The sequence below is a fragment of the Acipenser ruthenus genome, chromosome 44 (assembly GCF_902713425.1).
Source record: "Acipenser ruthenus chromosome 44, fAciRut3.2 maternal haplotype, whole genome shotgun sequence".
Lineage (NCBI taxonomy): Eukaryota > Metazoa > Chordata > Actinopteri > Acipenseriformes > Acipenseridae > Acipenser > Acipenser ruthenus.
The window spans coordinates 8,341,643-8,365,808 of NC_081232.1; the positions used below are offsets into that span (position 1 = coordinate 8,341,643).

Sequence of the window (24,166 nt, forward strand, 5' to 3'; positions counted from 1 at the left end):
GCAAACCTTGAGGTGCTCTTTCCTTTGAAGTGGTTAATGTCATGTTTAATAACTGCTGTATCTGTGTGCCAGTGTCTGAGTTAATGTCATGTTTAATAACTGCTGTATCTGTGTGCCAGTGTCTGAGTTAATGTCATGTTTCATAACTGCTGTATCTGTGTGCCAGTGTCTGAGTTAATGTCATGTTTAATAACTGCTGTATCTGTGTGTCAGTGTCTGAGTTAATGTCATGTTTAATAACTGCTGTATCTGTGTGCCAGTGTCTGAGTTAATGTCATGTTTCATAACTGCTGTATCTGTGTGCCAGTGTCTGAGTTAATGTCATGTTTAATAACTGCTGTATCTGTGTGCCAGTGTCTGAGTTAATGTCATGTTTAATAACTGCTGTATCTGTGTGCCAGTGTCTGAGTTAATGTCATGTTTCATAACTGCTGTATCTGTGTTCCAGTGTCTGAGTTAACCTCTTCAACTCCAGATTCAAAATGAATGTGCACTCCAGGTACCAGATTTAGACATTATTGTAATTGGTAATTTCACCCCCGAAATTGGTATAAAATAATATTTGGGGAAAAAGTCAATGCATTTATAACATTTTATTAATCCTTTAGGCTCCTGTGTGCTCGATAGTCATATTCAATAAAGCAAGACAGACACAAACGTTTGATCTTTTTTTTACATTTTATTTTGTAGAACAAACAAACATACATTATATCTATATGTTAGTTAGAAAAATGTACACTGCAAAAAAAATATTTTATATATAGAACAGAAATATATATATATTTTTAATGTAAACCACATACAGAATTATGCATAAAAAACATTTTTGTAAAAGGTTAAATATACATGTGTAATTTTTATGAACGATAAACAGTTATATAGAGTTACACTGTGAAATATTGTTGCAAGTTTTCTCAGGCTTGAAAATATTTATGTCTTTACCAGTTTAAGCATTGTGAGTGTGTTGTGAGCCCACAGTATAAACTTATTTCTTCATATTTACACAGATTCCTTATTTTCCTATTAACAGTATTTCATGTGGTTGTTTTGCAATGAAGATGCTTTGCTGGTTCATTTTCCATGGTTTGTTCATGCTTACCAATGTACAAGTTTGAGGCTGAACAATAAATAAAATATGTTTTGATAAAGCTAATACTTATTGCTTTTATAGTTAATTTTAAAAGCATGGTAATGCAAGTGCTCTTTCCTTTGATGTGCATCCTGGAGCTGAAGAGGTTAATGTCATGTTGAATAAACTACTGTATCTCTTTGCTGGATTGTTCTGATATCGTGCAAAGACAACGAGAGTACAGATTATAGTTCAATTGTGTAGGAAACAATGTGATTTAAAAAACTTCTCTTCAACACTGATCACGTTTCCTAATTCAAAGTGACTATTTAGTTTTGGGAGCTTGTATTAAACTGGATATATTGAGCAGTGCAGGGGAGCGGTCTGGCTTCACTGGGCTTCACGATCACATCTGATAACGACACTGCCTGTGCTGGACTAGAAGCCTTGCTGGACTTCCACCTGTGACCCGCGCGTATTTTATAGAGCCACAGACCGACACAGAGCCCTGCAATCACACAAAGAAGAACTGCTCCTGAAACCCACCAGGCGTGTCGGTCAGAGCTCGGGACTGTCACATGATCTGGTGCTGTTGTGGGTGGAGCCGGAACCACGACTACCTCAGTCAGGCCCGACCTGGACAGTCTGGGAGTGGAAACAGAGCACTCGTATTCTCCAGCATCTCCCTCCCTGACTCTCCTCAGCAGCAGTGAAGCGTTCCCGCGCTGCAGCTCAGAATCAAACAGGCTGGTCCTGCTCACATACTGAGGGAGCTGATCATCAAGCCGGTCCGTGTTACTACTGTGAACAATGTCGTGCGTTTCTGCTTTTCTCCAGATCACACCTGACTTCTCATCCCAGGCTGTGTAGTTGAAGGTGCAGCTCAGGATACAGTCCTGCCCCTCAGTACAGTTCACTGAGCTCGGGACTGTCACAAACTCACTGTCGCTGCTCACGCTGCCAGCAGCCAGTATGAGGATTGCCAATACCCCGGTAACAGCAGCAGCAGCAGGGCCAGTGAAGCACACTCTCCTCCTTAACTGGATCCTGGACTCGGTCCTTCTCTTCAAATAGAGCCTGAACAGGAGAAGAGCAAAAAGTTCAGAGAGAGAGAGAGAGAGAGAGAGAGAGAGAGAGAGAGAGAGAAACACACACACAGGGTTATAAACACACAAACACAGGGTTATAAACACACACAGGGTTTAGTACATTTATGACTCGGACACTCACTGGGACAGTTTGCTCCCAGGCTGCCTGATGTGATCCGGTGCCAATGAAACAAGTTCAATAGCGTGCAGAAACTTGAAACAGAACAGAAGACAAGAAGAGGAGAAAGTGACGCATCAAACTCGGCGCAGAGAGCAGGATGAGAAGGGCACACATTGAAGCTAAGAGAAAAGAAACCCTGGAGTACAATACTGGATCGGGGGTCTTACTGGTTCCAGGGCAGCTCAGGTGAATTCAGGGACGCTTCTTCTCCTGCAGAGTCCATCCTCTTTGCACGCTCTGTCTGCATCTCTGTACCGACACACAAGAGAAATCTTAAATTCATACCACGTTACACACTGGAGTCACTAAATATTCAAAGACTCGTCTGTCTGTTTATCATTATTATTACACATCACAGCGCTCTTAGTTATAGACTATATACTCCAGGAAAGTTTCATGAAATTAAACCCACAAGGAAAGGGCCATTGTGAACGCCTACAGATTCACAACCAGAAAAAACTACACTTCTCATGAGCCTCTCTTGCAGTTTCACTTCAGCTACAGGATGCACAGGGTCAGAATATATTACCACACAATTATGTCTCGATGGTTTTGAGTCAGGCAGCCACGAGTAACAGGTCAACCACAACATTATTGTGTAGTAATATTCTGACACACTTTATTTCACACGCATGTTTCTTAAGCTGTTTTCTTTTGGCTGAGTTTTGTTTTGTTGCGCTGCTGTAGAAACTTGGTTCAAAGTCGTCCCCAATTTTATTTTATTTTTTTGTCACCGACAAGATGAAATTCGGAAGGTTTTTGTCCAGGGGTCGGTATCTGGTGAAATTCTCTCGCTTCTCCCACTGAACACAAACACGGCACTGTGAGGTTTATGTCAGGAAGTGTTTTTCTTCTTGTGTTTTCATTTGTTTCGTTCTTTTAAACACGTCTGTTTCAATTCCTCTGTTATTGGGGTGAGCTTGTTCTAAGGTCTGTATCTTTGTTTTGCGTGCCTGTTATTGTCCCCTTTACAGGGTTTGAATGACAAGTCAGGTGTGATCTGGAGAAGAGCAGAAACGGACCGCATCGTTCACAGATACTATAAGAACGATAGGTTGCGGATGCAACCCCGGTTCCCTGAAAGAGAAAATAACCATCAAGGTATGTACGGGACATTGCCGTCAGGCAGTAGGGATTGGCTGAGCTTTATGTCAAAACTGCCGATAGGCCTCCGCGCAAGCTGCCGTGTAAGCCCGCCCCCCTGGGAGCTTACTATATGCAACGCACGGAGACTCTCTTCCTCTTTTGCCCTTCAGGCCGTGAAGGCTTCCAGAGCGACCTCGCGGCTTGATGGTTATTTTCTCTTTCAGGGAACCGGGGTTGCATCCGCAACCTATTGTTCCCTTTCAAGTCGAAAATAACCATCAAGGTATGGGAACAGTGTACCCAAGCCGTCGCGAGGGAGGATTCTCGGCAGTAGGACAGACTTACGTCATAACGCAACTGCGTAGGCAGTACATCTACGCATATGCGGAGCTGCGCCTCAGCGTCTATACTCGCAATGACACCTGTCCTAAGGTGGAATAGTCACACCATATTGTCAACCACTCTACACGTCCGCAACCTTAGGCGTCATAGAGTGTAACACAGATGCTCCAAATGACGGAGCAGAGGATTCCAGTACATTCAACCGGTAGAACCTCGTAAAAGTATGCGGTGTAACCCAACTGGCTGCAGCGCAAATGTCAGACACCGGCACCCCTCTAAAGAGGGCCCAGGATGTCGCCATACCCCTAGTGGAATGTGCCTTCAACTGCCCTGGTGGCGGAAGGCCCATAGAATCATATGCTAACTGAATAGCATCCACTATCCAATGAGAAAGGCATTGCTTAGTCAACGGCTGACCCAAAGTCTTAGAACCATGGCATATGAACAGCTGTTCTGTTTGCCTCACAGTCCTTGTGCGGTCAATATAACACCTCAATGCCCGCACAGGGCAGAGCATGTGTAACCGCTCTTCCTCTGGGGAAGAAAAAGGAGGAGGATGGAACGCCATCAACTCGACTGGTTGGTTCATGTGAAACGGGGATATGACCTTGGGTAAAAAGGCCGGATTTGGACGCATGGAGACCTTAGAACCGTCTCCTGCGAAACGAGTACATGATGGATGCACCGAAAGTGCATGTAACTCGCCCACACGTTTTGCTGATACCACTGACAGCAAAAACGCAGTCTTTATAGACACAAACTTCATATCCACACTGTGGAGAGGCTCGAACGGTGCCTTGGTAAGGGCTTCTAGCACCACATCAAGGCTCCATGATGGTAAACTGGTCATCCTTGGAGGCCGCAAGCGTCTTGCGCCTTTTAGGAACTGAGATACCAGAAAATGGCAACCAGGTGATAACCCGTCAATGCGTACATAGCAAGCCGAAATGGCGGCTAAATACACTTTAAGTGTAGAGGGAGATTTCCCCTCATCTAGCAGCTTCTGCAGAAACTGTAATATCACTGCCATAGGGCAGGAGACCGGGTCGTGGCTCTCAGCCAGACACCAACTCTGAAACAATTGCCACTTATACGCATACTGCGACCGAGTAGAGGGCGCTCTCGCACTCTGAATGGTCGATATAACTGCAGTCGAAAGCCCTAAGGCTGACAGGCGCTCCCGTTCAGGGGCCAAGCCCATAACTGCATGAGTTTGGGGTTTGGGTGCCATAGCCCTCCTTGGGCTTGGGACAACAGGTCCGCTCGCAGAGGGAGCTCCCTCGGGCGACCGTGCAACAACTGCACCAGACTCGGGAACCATATCCTCCGAGGCCACCGAGGAGCGATCAGGATCACTGTTGCTTGCTCTACCCTGACCTTCTCCAAGAAGGCGGGGAGCATCGGAATCAGTGGAAACGCATATAGGAGCCCTGGCGGCCATTCGTGAGCCAGTGCATCGACTCCTAGGGGGCTGTCGAGATCCTTCACTGAGAACCATAGGGGGCAGTGCGTGGTCTCTTGCGAAGCAAAGAGATCTACCTGGGCTGTGCTGAACCATTCCCAGATGCGCTCTACCACTTGAGGATGGAGACGCCATTCGCCGGCAAGAGGGCCTCCTCTGGATAGGAGATCTGCTGCGTAATTGACTCTGCCCGGTAGGTGAACCGCACGCAGAGAGGTTAAACGCGGTTGTGCCCATAGCAACATCCGTGCTACCATCCGGTGAAGACCGGGGGACCGCAAGCCGCCCTGGCGGTTGATGTACGCCACAACTGTGGTGTTGTCTGACCGCACTAACACATGCTTGCCTAGAAGCACTGGCAAGAAGTGCCAGAGGGCGAGGTCCACCGCTCTGAGCTCCAGAGCATTGATGTGGGCTGACCTCCAGGGTCCTGACCACACTCCACGGGTCCCTGTCCCGTTCCAGACTGCTCCCCAACCGTGGTTGGAAGCGTCGGTCGTGATGACCTGCCTTCTGAAAATGGGACCCATGCGTACGCCTTGGCGGAGGTTTAACGGAACTTTCCACCAGCCTAGCGCTTCCCAGCAGGCTCGGGATACCCTTAGCCTGCGGTGTTTGTCTCTCCGCGGATGCAACGCGAAGGCATTGAACCAGGCCTGCAGAGGTCTCTGGTGTAGTAAGCCCAAAGGAAGGGCTTGTGAGGCGGCAGCCATCAACCCCAGCATGCGCTGACACAGCTCCATGCTGACTGTTTGTCTCAACCTGAATAGGGAAAGACACCGCTCTATTGAGGCAACTCTTTGTGTCGACAGGGTCGCTTCCATGGACACTGAGTCCAGATGCAGACCCAAGAATTCGGTCTGTTGGCTCGGCACTAGGCGGCTCTTTTCTGAATTGATCTTCAGACCTAGCAGCTGAAGATGGTCTGTAACCATCACTGTGTGCTGTGCCACCTGCTCCTTCGACTGCGCGCAGACGAGCCAGTCGTCCAGATAATTCAGCAGTCGGACACCTTGAGCCTGCAAGGGAGCTAGAATGGCATCCATACATTTTGAAAAGGTTTGAGGAGCTAGTGACAGGCCGAATGGAAGGACACAAAACTCGTATACCCTGCTCTGAAATGCGAAACGCAGATACTTCCTGTGACCCGGGCAGATGGGAACGTGAAAGTACGCATCTGTCAGGTCCACGGTGGTGAACCAGTCGCCGTGTCGGACTGACTGGATGATGTGCCTGTGCGTAAGCATCCTGAATGATAACACTCGCAGGTATTTGTTCAGTACTCGCAGATCTAAAATAGGACGGAGCCCGCCGTCCTTCTTGGGCACCAGGAAGTATTTGGAATAGAACCCCTGGTCGATCAGAGCAGGGTCTACTTGTTGAATGGCACGCTTGCTGAGCAATGCCTGTATTTCCACATTCAGAGCTGAGGACTGAACCGAGTCCTTCACTGCAGTTACAACCACTCCCCGGAAGGGGGGAGGTTTTAACTGGAACTGAAGGGTGTACCCGGTGGGTATAGTTTTGTGCACCCAGATGTCGTTGGTGCATTGTTGCCAGAACTGGAGCTGGGAGACAGTGTAGGGGCGGGTTAACAGCTGCCTGGTGTTCTCAGGGCTGTTTAGGCTGGGCTCGTTCGTGAGGGGAATGGCCAGAGCCCCGAGGGCGTGGCCTGGCACCACCTCTAGGGCGCCACCCTCCGCGCTGCGGTCTTGAAAAAGGAGGTTGACCGCGCGCTGCTGTGCTTGAGGGAGAGGTCTTAGTACCCCCTGGCCGTGGCTGGTGCTGCGGTGGTGTCCTGCGCCACTGATGTTCCTGAGGCCGCTTCGGCTGGAACGGCAGTTTTGGCCACATTTTCGCCATTTGCTGCGACGCCTCCCGCGCCTTGGCGGAGCGTTGCAGCATCTCCTCCACCGCTGGACCAAATGTGTGTCCCGGTGTAATTGGGGCATCCAGCAACGGGGCCTTATCAGGTTCCTGCACTCTCGCCTGTGAGAGCCAGAGCTGCCTTCTGGCCACCACCAGAGACGCGATGCTCCTGCCCTGAGCCCGCGCGTTGAGCTGGGCCAGCTTCACCAGCAGTTGACTGACGGTCCCCAACTCGCTTCTGAGGGCCGCCGAAGGGCACTCAGGTAGGTCTTTAATTAGTGCCGCTTGGTAGACCGTCAGCAAGCTGGCCACATTAGAGAGCTTGACCGCCTCTGTGGCCGCAGCGTACCCCTTTTTGAGGTGTACCTCAGTGGTCCTGCACTGCTTATTGGGGCATGCAGGATCTTTCGCCAGCCCCGATAATGTTGGCGTCTTCACCAACGCGGCGAACGCAGCGTCCACAGGTGGGAAGGACGCCAACCCAGCCTCATTTGCCCCCTGCATGTTAAAGGCCGAGGCCTTGCGAGAAGTCGCAGGGGCAGAGGCCGGAGCCCCCCAGGTGGACTGCACCTCCTTAATAAAGTCTGGGAATGCCGGAAGCATCCTGGACTGATGGGACTGGGCTGAAGGCGACTCAAACAAGGACCGCCGAGGTAGTTCCGCCATAGGCCACTCGACGCCCAAGTGGCGGGTTGCTCTGTCCACCACAGACCACGTTGGGTCATTGGTGTCTAGCACGTGGAGCTCGGTGTCTTCCTCAGAGTGCTGGGAGGCTACCTCAGCCTCTGTACTGTCCCCCTCTAGGATGTCAGATGCGTCTCTAGACAGTGCATCGATATCCCACTCCCCTTGAGACTGCACTGGAAGAGCGACGACCGGTGCAGGTTGTGGAGGGGCCACTGGCTGACTAGCAATGGGCCCAGTCGGTTGTTCTGGGACTGGAGGCACCACATTTGCTAGGGACATGAGGATGGACTGCTGCCCCATCATAACCTCCATAAATTGAGCCATTTTGGAGGTTAGCTCCGCCACCCCCGACCTGTCTCTGTATCGCCTGTCCCGACGAGGGGAACGAGAGCGTGCTCTCCGTCGAGGCGATCTGGAGTGCGACCTAGACTCCCGACGGGGGCGTACCCCACGCGGGGAGGGGCTGCGTTCCCGAGCGCGTCTGGTGGGGGACCTCTGACCAGCTCTTAGCTGGGAGGACGGGCTCCTGGAGAGCTGCAGCCGCTCTGGCGGCGTCGCCGTAGACGACGGCAGGGCAGAAATGGTGTGGGACGATCCAGAGGAAGGAGAGTGCCCACCCACTGCTTTCTTCGCCCTTTGGCGGAGGGTGCGTGTCTGGAAACCAGCACAAAGATGGCAAAAAGCCCTATCCGCCAACGCGGATGCGGCGTGCTCTGGCCCCAGACACGCCACACAGTCCTCATGGGGATCGCTCGCTGGCAATTTTGCCTGGCAGGTGACGCAACGGTGGAACCCGGACATGGTTGCCACTCTGACCCTGAACGTCGAACGGCGAAGCATTGAACGTGAAGGTACGTGCACCAAGCGTCGATGCGCCGAGCGTCGAGGTGCGTGCACCGAGCGTCAAGGCGTCGAAGTGCGTGCACCGAGTGTTGAGGTGCGTGCACCGAGCGTCGAGGTGCGTGCACCGAGCGTCAAGGCGTCGAAGCGCCGAGGTGCGTGCACCGAGCGTCGAGGTGCGTGCACTGAGCGTCAAGGCGTCGAAGCGCCGAGGTGCGTGCACCGAGTGTTGAGGTGCGTGCACCGAGCGTCGAGGTGCGTGCACCGAGCGTCAAGGCGTCGAAGCGCCGAGGTGCGTGCACCGAGCGTCGAGGTGCGTGCACTGAGCGTCAAGGCGTCGAAGCGCCGAGGTGCGTGCACCGAGCGTCGAGGCGTCGAAGCGCCGAGGTGCGTGCACCGAGCGTCGAGGTGCGTGCACCGAGCGTCAAGGCGTCGAAGCGCCGAGGTGCGTGCACCGAGTGTTGAGGTGCGTGCACCGAGCGTCAAGGCGTCGAAGCGCCGAGGTGCGTGCACCGAGCGTCGAGGTGCGTGCACCGAGCGTCAAGGCGTCGAAGTGCGTGCACCGAGCGTCGAGGTGCGTGCACCGAGTGTCAAGGCGTCGAAGCGCCGAGCGTCAAGGCGTCGATGCGCCGAAGGTCGAGGTGCGTGCACCGAGTGTCAAGGCGTCGAAGCGCCGAGCGCCAAAGCGTCGAGGTGCGTGCACCGAGCGTCGACGCGCCGAGCGTCGAGGTGCGTGCACCGAGCGTCGATGTGCCGAAGTCCCCAAGCACAGACGCGCTAGCACCAAGCGCTGATGCGCTGCACAAAGCGCCGAAGCGCTGCACCAAGCGCCTAAGGGCAGCACGCCGAAGCGTGAGTACCGAGCGTAGAACGCTATCACAGACGCCTAAGCGTCAGCTGACCCGCAGAGCGGAGACGCTAAGTGCTGGTACAGTGTCCTGGATGCTGTGCACTACTTACCTGTTGGTGCTGGGGATTGGGCTTAGTGATCCTCTGTGTAGTGAATGGGATTTTTTTTTTTTTTTTTTTTTTAACGCTGCAGCAGCACTAATGGTAGTGATTATGTGACTGGGGCACAAATATATGTGGGCACAGTACAACTACCACGCGGTTGTTTTTTTTTTAACACACCGCAGAGGTAGTACGTGGGAGACAGCAGAGCAGGCTCCACACACGTGGTCTAGCCAAGGCAAGACCGGGGCTGCAGACACGCGCGCGGCCAAGGCCAACGCAACGTGCGTCCTTCACAAAATATACAATACACACAGAATATATACAATTTTAATTACAAAACCCAAAACTAATAATAAAAAATAATTATTAACACAGGAAAGACGGAGACCACGAGACAACGCGATGCAAAGCAAAGCGTGAAGGAAATATATAAAAATATATACACAATTATATAATCCTTAACAAATAATAACGACTCCGAAGAGTGTAACTGAAATCAACTCAGAGAAGGGGCAATAACCAGCTTCTCAAGCCTAAGCTTAGCGAGTACAATCAGTTACCAGCCCTATTCCCTACCGCTACCAATGCTGAAGACAAGAGAGGAAGACAGTCTCTGCGCGCTGCGTATAGTAAGCTCCCAGGGGGGCGGGCTTACGTGGCAGCTCGCGCAGAGGCCTATCGGCAGCTTTGCTATAAAGCTCAGCCAATCCCTACTGCCTGACGGCGATATCCCATACTTGATGGTTATTTTCGACTTGAAAGGGAACGATGTGATGTGTTTCACATTTGTGAAGCAAGGCAAGGTCTGGTGGCAACGTCTACTAAACAGAGTGCTACACAGCTGGCTTTAAAACCACTTACTAGAGGACAAGTTAATCATAGGAATTTAAGAAGATAACTGCACTCGGACCACGCTACCAAGGACGCACTGTAAGAGGCTTTATAAAAATACTGTTACATTATCACTGTAATGATTTGTTTTCACTTTTCAAGTCTTTACATGAAAGTGGTGATTTAAATGTTATTGAACACATGTATATTCTTGCTTGTCTAGGGGTCTTTGGAGTTGGGTTTATATTAATATATTATTTACCAGTTTATATTGATTGTGATGGATTTTGTATTTGACATATTACAGTGAACAAACTATCATGCACAAGTGAAGAGTTAGAATTATATTCAAAATGGAAAAGGCATTTCGTAGGTGCGGTTGAACTGCAGAACAAAATGCCTAGTTTCCAGAGAAGATAAAGTTGCAGAATTGCACACGTTGCGGTCTGCAGTACACACAGATGCAGCAGCATATTTCACTGAGAGTTTAAACCCGACACCTTCGCGGCTGCGGTTTTTTTTTTTTTTTTTTTTATATTTAAATAAAATCTAAAACTGTAAAGATTCAACTTTTAGAAATGTGTATTATCTGCAACACAAGAACAACTTGGTTTGACATTAAGCGGCAAAGCGCCGACACCAAGCGCCTAAGCGCAGCACGCCAGAGCGTGAGTACCGAGCGTAGAACGCTAGCACAGACGCCTAAGCGTCAGCTGACCCGCAGAGCGGAGACGCTAAGTGCTGGTACAGTGTCCTGGATGCTGTGCACTACTTACCTGTTGGTGCTGGGGATTGGGCTCAGTGATCCTCTGTGTAGTGAATGGGATTTTTTTTTTTTTTAACGCTGCAGCAGCACTAATGGTAGTGATTATGTGACTGGGGCACAAATATATGTGGGCACAGTACAACTACCACGCGGTTGTTTCTTTTTTTTTTTTTTTTAAACACACCGCAGAGGTAGTATGTGGGAGACAGCAGAGCAGGCTCCACACACGCGGTCTAGCCAAGGCAAGACCGGGGCTGCAGATACGCGCGCGGCCAAGGCCAACGCAACGTGCGTCCTTCACAAAATATACAATACACACAGAATATATACAATTTTAATTACAAAACCCAAAACTAATAATAAAAAATAATTATTAACACAGGAAAGACGGAGACCACGAGACAACGCGATGCAAAGCAAAGCGTGAAGGAAATATATAAAAATATATAAAAATATATACACAATTATATAATCCTTAACAAATAATAACGACTCCGAAGAGTATAACTGAAATAAACTCGGAGAAGGGGCAATAACCAGCTTCTCAAGCCTAAGCTTATTGAGTACAATCAGCTACGAGCTCTAATACCTACCGCTACCAATGCTGAAGACAAGAGAGGAAGAGAGTCTCTGCGCGCTGCGTATAGTAAGCTCCCAAGGGGGGCGGGCTTACGTGGCAGCTCGCGCAGAGGCCTATCGGCAGCTTTGCTATAAAGCTCAGCCAATCCCTACTGCCTGACGGCAATATCACATACCTTGATGGTTATTTTCGACTTGAAAGGGACCGAACGATGTGATGTGTTTCACATTTGTGAAGCAAGGCAAGGTCTGGTGGCAACGTCTACTAAACAGAGTGCTACACAGCTGGCTTTAAAACCACTTACTAGAGGACAAGTTGATCATAGGAATTTAAGAAGATAACTGCACTCGGACCACTCTACCAAGGACGCACTGTAAGAGGCTTTTTAAAAATACTGTTACATTATCACTGTAATGATTTGTTTTCACTTTTCAAGTCTTTACATGAAAGTGGTGATTTAAATGTTATTGAACACATGTATATTCTTGCTTGTCTAGGGGTCTTTGGAGTTGGGTTTATATTAATATATTATTTTCCAGTTTATATTGATTGTGATGGATTTTGTATTTGACATATTACAGTGAACAAACTACCATGCACAAATGAAGAGTTAGAATTATATTCACAATGGAAAAGGCATTTCGTAGGTGCGGTTGAACTGCAGAACAAAATGCCTAGTTTCCAGAGAAGATAAGGTTGCAGAATTGCACACAGCGCGGTCTGCAGTACACACAGATGCAGCAGCATATTTCACTGAGAGTTTAAACACGACACCTTCGCGGCTGCATTTTTTTTTTTTTTTTTTTAAATATTTAAATAAAATCTAAAACTGTAAAGATTCAACTTTTAGAAATGTGTATTATCTGCAACACAAGAACAACTTGGTTTGACATTAAGCAGCGAATTAACGCTTTTCAGGGTTTAAGCTTATACAAATTAATGTAAGTGAACAGAAGTGAGGTGCTGCAACACGTAGCACACATATTTGAATTTATTTTATATCCGGTAAGTAACTTCCATTTATAAACCCGGTTTATATCAAGTCTTTAAGAAATCACACTGGTGGTTTTATGGTATAAAATAAAAAGTGCATTGCTTAGATGTTATTAAACTCGACTGTGTTTGACTCGATCGCATCGACAGCGCGAAAAACAAAGCCTGGATCTGCAGCTGTGCTGTGAGCTGCATGCAGCTTGGAGAGAGAGAGAGATGTAAATACTAGTTTATTAAATATTGTGTTTAAAATAGATACCTTTTCGGAACAGACTGTTACGGATGCAAGGTATACCAATATTAAAGTACGTGTTACTTATATAATGAACATCAGATATGAAGGCTGTGTGTTTGTATCCTAATGTCCTAAAGTGAAGCCGGACTATTTTTGTAAATACAGATTGTGTTTGGAATTAAAATGCAAACGAAGTCTAGGAATCGCAAGGACATCGGGCTTCAAATAGCAATTACACAGCCCCCCCCACAAACAGCAATTACACAGCCCCCCCACAAACAGCAATTACACAGCCCCCACACAAACAGCAATTACACAGACCCCACACAAACAGCAATTACACAGACCCCACACAAACAGCAATTACACCCCCCCCCCCACACAAACAGCAATTACACAGACCCCCCCCACACAAACAGCAATTACACAGCCCCCCCACACAAACAGCAATTACACAGACCCCCCCCACACAAACAGCAATTACACAGACCCCACACAAACAGCAATTACACAGCCCCCCCACAAACAGCAATTACACAGACCCCACACAAACAGCAATTACACAGACCCCACACAAACAGCAATTACACAGACCCCACACAAACAGCAATTACACAGACCCAACACAAACAGCAATTACACAGACCCCCACACACAAACAGCAATTACACAGACCCCCCCACACAAACAGCAATTACACAGCCCCCCACAAACAGCAATTACACAGCCCCCCCACAAACAGCAATTACACAGCCCCCCCACACAAACAGCAATTACACAGCCCCCCCACAAACAGCAATTACACAGCCCCCCCACACAAACAGCAATTACACAGACCCCACACAAACAGCAATTACACAGCCCCCCCCACAAACAGCAATTACACAGACCCCCACAAACAGCAATTACACAGCCCCCCCACACAAACAGCAATTACACAGCCCCCCCACAAACAGCAATTACACAGACCCCCCACAAACAGCAATTACACAGCCCCCCCACACAAACAGCAATTACACAGCCCCCCCACAAACAGCAATTACACAGACCCCACACAAACAGCAATTACACAGCCCCCCCACAAACAGCAATTACACAGACCCCCCACACAAACAGCAATTACACAGACCCCCCACAAACAGCAATTACACAGACCCCCCACAAACAGCAATTACACAGCCCCCCCACAAACAGCAATTACACAGCCCCCCTACAAACAGCAATTACACAGCCCCCCCACAAACAGCAATTACACAGCCCCCCCACAAACAGCAATTACACAGCCCCCACACAAACAGCAATTACACAGCCCCCCCACACAAACAGCAATTACACAGCCCCCCCACAAACAGCAATTACACAGCCCCCACACAAACAGCAATTACACAGACCCCACACAAACAGCAATTACACAGACCCCCCCACACAAACAGCAATTACACAGCCCCAACACAAACAGCAATTACACAGCCCCCACACAAACAGCAATTACACAGCCCCCACACAAACAGCAATTACACAGCCCCCACACAAACAGCAATTACACAGACCCCCCCACACAAATAGCAATTACACAGCCCCCACACAAACAGCAATTACACAGCCCCCACACAAACAACAATTACACAGACCCCCCCCACACAAACAGCAATTACACAGACCCCCCCACAAACAACAATTACACAGACCCCCCCACAAACAACAATTACACAGCCCCCCCACAAACAGCAATTACACAGACCCCAGACAAACAGCAATTACACAGCCCCCCCACAAACAGCAATTACACAGACCCCACACAAACAGCAATTACACAGCCCCCCACACAAACAACAATTACACAGGCCCCCCACAAACAGCAATTACACAGACCCCCCCCACACAAACAGCAATTACACAGACCCCACACAAACAGCAATTACACAGACCCCCCCACACAAACAGCAATTACACAGACCCCAGACAAACAGCAATTACACAGACCCAACACAAACAGCAATTACACAGCCCCCCCACAAACAGCAATTACACAGCCCCCCCACACAAACAGCAATTACACAGCCCCCCCCACAAACAGCAATTACACAGCCCCCCACACAAACAGCAATTACACAGCCCCCACACAAACAGCAATTACACAGCCCCCACACAAACAGCAATTACACAGCCCCCCCACAAACAGCAATTACACAGCCCCCCCACAAACAGCAATTACACAGACCCCCCCCACACAAACAGCAATTACACAGACCCAACACAAACAGCAATTACACAGCCCCCCCACAAACAGCAATTACACAGCCCCCCCACACAAACAGCAATTACACAGCCCCCCCCACAAACAGCAATTACACAGCCCCCCACACAAACAGCAATTACACAGCCCCCACACAAACAGCAATTACACAGCCCCCCCACAAACAGCAATTACACAGACCCCACACAAACAGCAATTACACAGCCCCCCCACAAACAGCAATTACACAGCCCCCCCACAAACAGCAATTACACAGCCCCCCCACAAACAGCAATTACACAGACCCCACACAAACAGCAATTACACAGCCCCCCCCACAAACAGCAATTACACAGCCCCCCCACAAACAGCAATTACACAGCCCCCACACAAACAGCAATTACACAGCCCCCACACAAACAGCAATTACACAGACCCCCCACAAACAACAATTACACAGCCCCCCCATAAACAGCAATTACACAGACCCCCCACAAACAGCAATTACACAGCCCCCCCACACAAACAGCAATTACACAGACCCCCCACAAACAGCAATTACACAGACCCCCACACAAACAGCAATTACACAGCCCCCCCACAAACAGCAATTACACAGACCCCACACAAACAGCAATTACACAGACCCCCCACAAACAGCAATTACACAGACCCCCCACAAACAGCAATTACACAGCCCCCCCATAAACAGCAATTACACAGACCCCCCCCACAAACAGCAATTACACAGACCCCCCACAAACAGCAATTACACAGCCCCCCCACAAACAGCAATTACACAGCCCCCCCACAAACAGCAATTACACAGACCCCCCACAAACAGCAATTACACAGCCCCCCCCACAAACAGCAATTACACAGACCCCACACAAACAGCAATTACACAGACCCCACACAAACAGCAATTACACAGCCCCCCCACAAACAGCAATTACACAGCCCCAACACAAACAGCAATTACACAGACCCAACACAAACAGCAATTACACAGACCCCCCACAAACAGCAATTACACAGCCCCCCCACAAACAGCAATTACACAGACCCCACACAAACAGCAATTACACAGACCCCCCACAAACAGCAATTACACAGACCCCCCACAAACAGCAATTACACAGACCCCCCACAAACAGCAATTACACAGACCCCCCACAAACAGCAATTACACAGACCCCCCACAAACAGCAATTACACAGCCCCCACACAAACAGCAATTACACAGCCCCCACACAAACAGCAATTACACAGACCCCCCACAAACAGCAATTACACAGCCCCCACACAAACAGCAATTACACAGACCCCACACAAACAGCAATTACACAGCCCCCCCACAAACAGCAATTACACAGACCCCACACAAACAGCAATTACACAGACCCCCCACAAACAGCAATTACACAGCCCCCACACAAACAGGTCGGTGGATTGGTTAAACTGAATCTTAACAAAGAAACACAAACAGCAATAAGAAAACTTCCAGTCTTCCAATAATCTACTGTGCAAAATAGCATTCAAACAGATTGTTTCACTACAAACAATCCCGTGTCTATAGGCCTCACAAAACAATATCGTCACTTTCTTTCCACAAACTTCACTGCACGCCGTAGCCCCGCCCTTCCTTCCTCTCTCTCTCTCTCTCTCTCTCTCTCTCTCTCTCTCTCTCTCTCTCTCTCTCTCTCTCTCTCTCTCACAAATTCAAATTCAAATGTGCTTTATTGGCATGACCATTATGTACAGTATTGCCAAAGCAATGCATACACAGTACATCATCTGAACATTAAATAGACAATAACACTGATGAGAATAATAATGATAATAATAATGGTAAACAAATATAAATAATAACCACGTTATTAATAATTTAACAATAACAACAATGAAATATAACAAGATTTGAACTAATGTAGAGTGCTCACTGTTTGTCCCTCAGGCTGTGACAGGCGGCTCTGTACTGGGCTGCCAGTTGGACACAGCTGGACTCCTCTCCGAGGAGGATTGGGAGTTTCTGAGAGTCTGGCAGGTCTGGCAGGTCTGGGAATGTTTTGCAGTGATTTTTTATTTGTGGGAAGAAAGTTTCCCTTATTTCTGTGTATTTTGTACACTGCAGTAGAAAGTGCATCTCTGTCTCTACTTGTTGGAGTTGACAGTGATGACACAGCCGGTCCTCTTTGGGCAGCCAGGTCTGCCTGTGTCGGCCTGTTTCTATGGCCAGGCTGTGCTCACTGAGCCTGTATTTGGTTATGATCTGCATCTGCTTGTTGTCTTTCACCCTGCTCAGGTATTCAGCCAGGGTGTAGTGTCTTTTTAGGGCCCGATAGCACTCTAATTTGCTTTGTGTTTTTGTGTGTGTGTCCCAATAGGTGAGGTAGTTTTGTTTGTGTTGTGTTATAATTTGGTTAACTCGAATTGTCTGTGTTGGAGCAGTGCTGTCCTGAGGCTGGTTGGTGTTAGTGTGTGTTAGTGCAGTGAGCCTCAGGACCAGCTGGCTGAGGGGACTCTTCTTTTGGCTCAGTTCTTGGTACTCCACTACTCCGCTCGCTCCACTGGCTCCCAATCACCGCTCGCATCCAGTTCAAGACTCTTGTACTAGCCTACAGATGCCTTGACCAGACTGCACCCAGCTGCCTCCAGACCCTCATCTCTCCCTACACCCCCACTCGACCTCTCCGCTCCGCCTGCACTAGAAGACTAGCTCTACCTCCGCTACGCTCCCCTGCCTCCAGAGCCCGCTCCTTCTCCACCCTTGCTCCGCAGTGGTGGAATGACCTTCCTACAGATGTCAGGACTGCCCAGTCCCTGACCACATTCCGGCGCCTCCTTAAGACTCACCTCTTCAAACAGCACCTGTAGAACTCCTCTGTTTGTATCCTGGGACACTATCACCCTTCATTTAAATGTGCTTTATTTTGCTCTTATCTGCCCCCTATTTTACTGCATTTAATCCTGTACTTCAGAATACTGTAATCTGCCAAGTTTTTAACCTGTAGTACTTTGTATTTAATCACATCCTGATGTAACTATCACTATTTAATCATATCCTGATGTAACTATCACTATTATCTGCTGTATTATTGAATTGTGGTTTGTCACACTTGTACTTTGCTTGAACAAAAGTTATTGTATTTCTTGCTCTTATTGTATTACTTGTATTGTAACACTTGAAATGTATTTGCTTACGATTGTAAGTCGCCCTGGATAAGGGTGTCTGCTAAGAAATAAATAATAATAATAATAATAATAATAATAATAATAATAATACTGCAGGGCTTTACTGTGGTAGGAGTTTGGGTTGCTTTGTTTTAGATGAAGCCAAAATTTAATTGCTCTTTTTTGTATTGAGATCAATAATGGATATTGACCTAGTTCTGCTCTGCACACGTTGTTTGGTGTTTTTCTCTGTATTTGCAGAATATTTTTGCAGAACTCTGTGTGCAGGGCTTCTATTGGGTGTTTATCCCATTTAGTGTAATCCTGCTCTGTGAGCGGACCCCACACTTCACTGCCATAGAGGGCAATGGGTTTGATAACACTTTCAAAAATTTTGAGCCAAATTCTAATGGTGAGTTTTATATAAAGCTTTTTCTTTATGGAATAGAAAGCCCTGCGGGCCTTCTCTCTCAGTGCATTCACTGCCGGGTTAAAGCTACCTGATGCGCTGATGTTTAGGCCCAGGTAGGTATAGTGCATGCAGTGTTCTATTGTGGTGTGGTGTAGTGTGAAGATGTATCTACTTTCCTGATAGCGGGGTTTTTTCTGAAATATCATGATTTTAGTTTTGTTCATGTTTACTGCCAGGGCCCAGGTCTGACAGTAGTGCTCTAGCAGTGCCAGGCTCTGCTGCAGTCCCTGCTCTGTGGGCGACAGCAGGACCAGGTCATCTGCGTAGAGCAGGAATTTAACTTCAGTATCAAGCAGAGTGAGGCCAGGGGCTGCAGATTGCTCCAACACTGTGGCCAATTCATTGATGTAGATGTTGAACAGTGTTGGACTCAAACTGCACCCCTGTCTCACTCCACGCCCCTGTGAGAAGAATTGTGTTCTTTTATTGCCAATCTTTACACCACATTTATTTTCCGTATACATTGATTTAATTGTGTCATAGGTTTTACCTCCTACACCACTTTGGAGGAGTTTATAAAATAATCCTTCGTGCCAGATTGAATCAAAAGCCTTTTTGAAATCTATAAAGCAAGCAAATAATTTATTTTTATTTTGGTTTACATGTTTGTCTATTAGGGTGTGTAGGGTGTAAATGTGGTCAGATGTCCAGTGTTTTGGAAGGAAGCCAATCTGACTCTTGCTCAGGACACTGTGTTCGGTAAGGAAGGCCAGTATCCGGGCGTTAATGATACTGCAGAACACCTTCCCCAGATTACTGCTCACACAGATGCCACGGTAGTTATTGGGGTCGAATTTGTCTCCACTCTTAAAGACAGGGGATATAATCCCTTGGTTCCAGATGTCAGGGAAGTAGCCCACACTTAGTATCAGGTTAAACAGTTTGCGCAGGGCCTCCTGCAGCTTAGGGCTGCTGTGCTTCAGCATCTCATTGGAGACGCTGTCTACCCCGCTGGCTTTCCTATTCTGGAGGGTCTGCAGTTTCTCTTTAAGATTTAATCATATTTATATTTGCAATTATTTTTCTATTTTTTTGTCTTAGAATTAAACGAAACATTTTGGAGAAGAAGGGGAAAAAAAAATATATATATACACATACATACATATTTGTTTTGTAATAATTCACTAAATATTAATTATATTTACGTTTTGCTGCTGAAATCTCTACGTACAATACATATATACTTTTTTCCACCTTTCTCTTTTCCTTTCCTCCCCCTTTTCTCTCCTTTTTTTTTACAATCTATTTAATTTTTTTTTAATAGTAGTGACTTAGCTCATAAGTCTTGTGCAGATGAGGTTCAGGAGGTGGTGAATCTCCTCCAGCTCTGTGCTCCCAGTCCCTGCTGGTCTGCTGAGGGCCGCAGCGTAGCTGTGAGCCTGCTGCTGGGATGGCTGGGCTGGGTGCTGGAATGGGCTGGCAGGACCGGACCTGGGTCCGCTGGGCTGGGCCTGGGCTTTCTGGGCTGGGCTGGGCTGGGCAGGTGCCGGTTGTGTTGTCCAGGCTGTGGACGGAGGCTCCTGGGGGCCCACCTGGCTGTCTGTGGGCTATGCTGTGGTCTGTGGACGTTGAGGCCTCTCCTGTTGCCGTGTTGGGGGCTGGCTGGGTCTTGGCCCAGGGTGACGTCTTTCAGGGTCTTGGCAAAGATGCTGACTCCCCGCTGGTGCAGGTGCACGTGGTCGTACAGGTGTTGCAGCCCGAGGGAGGGGTGGTGTGCCAGGTGCACGTTGGGTAGTAGAACGCACCCTTGGGAGACTTCCGCGTTGATCTTCTGGATGGTGTATTGGCGGAAATCCTTTCTGGGCAGCAGGGTGGAGATGATGATTTTTGAATGCGGAAATTCCTGGGTGGCCCTCTCCGCCACTCTCCTGATGGACTTGGCCACGTTCTCCTGCTGGGCCCTCAGATCATTGGTGCCTGTGTGAATGATTATGTGTCCGGGGGAGCCGAGGGTGGACTTACACAGAGCCTCCAGGGCCTTCTCTGTGGTCGGACACCAGATCTTGGACACTGTGTGTTTTGGGAAGAGCCACTTCTCATCGATGTATTTCCCGTTGGAGTCCATCAGCAGGGCGATCTCGGTGTTGCGGTGCTTTGCAGCCGGTCTGCCCGAGGGGGTCGGGGCTGTGCCTGGGTCAGCGTGTGTGTTGGGAGTGTTCTGTGTGCTGTTGGTGTGTGTGTCAGGCTTTGTGTGATTGCCAGTGTGTCTGGCTGGGGGGCTGTCGGTGTTGTCTGTGTGTGTGTGTGTCGGTGTGTGTGTGTGTGTGTCAGTGTGTCCTTGCAGGCTGGGGCTGGGTGGCACTGTGCTGTCTGGGTTGCTGTGCCTCCTGCAGGGCTGTGGGGGACTGTGAGTGTGTGCAGTTGCTCCCTCAGGCTCTGTACTGTTTTGTCTCTGTGCTGCAGCTCCTCTCTCAGTCCGGTCAGTTCTCTTCTCAGGGTTTACCTGTCCTGCTGCAGCTCCTTCACCTCTGCCTTCAGTTCCCTGAATGAGGCTTTATATTTGTTCTTGATCTGACTGGTCTGGTCTTTCAACTGCTGTGTGATGTCTCTCTCTGTGAGCCTGGCCCGGACTAGCTCCCTGAGCTTTGTCAGCTCCATCTCTAGCAGGGAGAGGCTTGCCTTCATGATTGCCACTGTGCTGTGGAGCTCCGGGGGCTGGGTGAGGAGGGGCTGGCTATCTCCAGGGACTGTGCTCTCCTCTGCTGGGACAGTGGGGACGGGCTGTGCTGTCAGTGCTGCGGGCAGGCTGTGTGCTGTCAGGGACAGGGCTTGCTGCTGTAGGTGTCCCTGTGTTTTGGCTCTTTGGTTTTGCAGACTCAGCCAGCTCTTTTAAGGCCAGGAAATTCTCCTCAAAAGACACCAGGCTGGCCTCACTGCCCTGTATCATGATAGTGCCGTTCTGATACAGATTTACTATGAACACTGTGTGGTGTGAGTCTGCGTCTTCCCTTATTTTCAACAGTCTCCCCTGGCAGATGCCTCCCTTTTATACATGTATATACATTTTACATATGGCTGTGTGCCAGGCGTCTGTGTGCTCAGTGAAGAGGAGCAGGTTAGTGGTGACAGTGTTTTCTCCAGCCTGGAAGCAGTCAGCAATGAGAGTCTCTGGGCTCTCTCTCAGCACTCTGTGCTTGTGTTGTTTCCTGGCCTGAGCGCTCTTCACCTCCCCAGGGGATTGGAACACAGGGCTCAGGGGGCGGGGCTGCATTACTGCACTGCTCAATGAATCCATTTCCAACCGTCAACCTCACACACCAACTGCCACTTCTCACGCAGGCTAACTTTAAAATGGATTTAATTTAATTTATTATTATTATTATTATTATTATTATTATTATTATTATTATTATTATTATTATTTTTCTTAGCAGACACCCTTATCTAGGACGACTTACAATCGTAAGCAAATACATTTCAAGTGTTACAATAAAAGTAATACAATAAGAGCAAGAAATACAATAATTTTTTTTTTCCAAGTGTGACAAACCACAATTCAATAATACAGCAGATAATAGTGAAAGTTACATCAGGATATGATTAAATAGTGATAGTTATTATTATTATTATTATTTATTTCTTAGCAGACGCCCTTATCCAGGGCGACTTACAATTGTTACAAGACATCACATTATACATTATTTTTACATACAATTCCCCATTTATACAGTTGGGTTTTTACTGGAGCAATCTAGGTAAAGTACCTTGCTCAAGGGTACAACAGCAGTGTCCCTCACTGGGGATTGAACCCACAACCCTCCGGTCAAGAGTCCAGAGCCCTAACCACTACTTAAGTACAAAATACTACAGGTTAAACACTTGGCAGATTACAGTATTCTGAAGTACAGGATTAAATGCAGTAAAATAGGGGGCAGATAAGAGCAAAATAAAGCACATTTACATGAAGGGTACAGAGGAGTTTAAAATAAGGTGAGAGGCTTACCTTTTATAAATCAAAGTCCAGATAATTTGCTGTTTTCCTAGCAGTTTTTCTGTTCTTTCTTTGATTGTATACTCTGTCCTTTTTCTTTCTTTTCCTTTCTTTCTTTCTTTCTTTTTTTCTTCTTTCCTTTCTTTCTGTCTGTCTTTTCCTTTTTTTCTTTCTTTCCTTCTCTCACTTCTCTCTGCTGTTAGTTCATCTCTTCTGGTCCTGTTTTTGTCTTTATAGTTTTACTTTATTTTTTAATGTTTTGAAATATATATTTTTTGTTAAATAGTCTCTAATTGTACCCTTTGTTTTTACTGAAATAAAAATAACATTTCTCCAGTGTTTATTTCATTCTAAGACAATAAATATTTTGTATATTTAGGAGCTCATGTTAAGCATGTCTCTCTGTCAAATTTCTCTCTCTCTCTCTCTCTCTCTCTCTCTCTCTCTCTCTCTCTCTCTCTCTGCAATGCCTCGAAACTCTCCCCTCGCTCTCTCCAACACAGCATACATATATATCTGAAAAGACAAACAAGGAAATTAGCTGCCTATTACATAATGAACACATAGTATAAATCCTGAGTGGAGTGAATGAACACAACATGCAGCACGTAACCTGCATCAGGAGCGCCAATTACAAACAATGACACAATCACCTCTGAGAAAAAGAGAAACTCCCGATAGTTAAAAACACTGCATCCTTCTATTGTAAGTGACACCAGCCTTCGGTTATTATATAATTAAGCAATGTTTTAGCAGCATGTATTCTTAAAATGCAATGTGAAGCAACTAACATGTTAAAACAGTACCAACGCTAGTCAGTACATACAAAATGAGAGAATATATATATATATATATATCTCACCACAGGAGACTCCTCCTCCTCCTCCTCCTCCTCCTCCTCCTTCAGGAGCTCAGCGTGCTTTACTCAATGTACTCAAGTCACAGTGTAATCACACACTCCCTGCACAGCGCTGCACCACCTGTCTTGCTCTGAAAAGCGATCTCCATTCATCATTTGAAAATACTGCATCCCAATTAAACAAAGTGACGTCCCAATTAAACAACGTCAATAGCATTGTGAAGAACCGTCTCCCAGAGTTGGATCCCATTTCAGCAGCAATCCCGATTGCTGCTTTATACTAAGCAGTGTTGGCGTGTATTGACAAGGGTTCAAAGCTGGCATGTTTGCTGTACGCTCTGAGTCCTTCTGGAGAAATGGGAGGGAGACCCTGTGCATCCTGTAGCTGAAGTGAACCTGCATGAGAGGCTCATGGGAAGTGTAGTTTTTCTGGTTGTGAATCTGTAGGCGTTCACAATGACCCTTTCCTTGTGGGTTTAATTTCATGAAACTTTCCTGGAGTATATAGTCT

The 24,166-nt window shown here is 47.8% G+C and overlaps 2 protein-coding genes across 3 annotated transcripts in view; one reads left to right on the forward strand and one right to left on the reverse strand.

The window, feature by feature from the left end:
• Positions 1-24,166, forward strand: part of LOC117962895 (CD276 antigen homolog) — a 42,289-nt gene that overhangs the window by 14,989 nt on the left and 3,134 nt on the right. The window lies entirely within an intron of this gene.
• On the reverse strand, positions 1,124-23,213 carry LOC117967122 (uncharacterized). Of its 2 annotated transcripts, XM_059012355.1 has the most exons (3): positions 22,809-23,213; positions 2,506-2,587; positions 1,124-2,146 (listed from the first exon to the last, which is right to left on the reverse strand). In XM_059012355.1, the coding sequence occupies exons 2-3, from the start codon at positions 2,583-2,585 to the stop codon at positions 1,399-1,401; spliced, it is 828 nt and encodes a 275-aa protein (XP_058868338.1). In that variant the 5' UTR covers positions 2,586-2,587; positions 22,809-23,213; the 3' UTR covers positions 1,124-1,398. The 2 variants fall into 2 exon arrangements, with proteins under 2 accessions (XP_058868338.1, XP_058868337.1); XM_059012354.1 differs by lacking the exon at positions 22,809-23,213 and having other exon boundaries at positions 2,506-3,367.

Excerpts from the sequence above, each read along its gene's own strand:
- LOC117967122 (XM_059012354.1), bottom strand. The coding sequence starts at position 2,621 with ATGAATTTAAGATTTCTCTTGTGTGTCGGTACAGAGATGCAGACAGAG. Across the intron at positions 2,147-2,505 it reads CCTGAGCTGCCCTGGAACCA|GCTCTATTTGAAGAGAAGGA; the intron begins GTAAGACCCCCG and ends TCTCCTGTTCAG.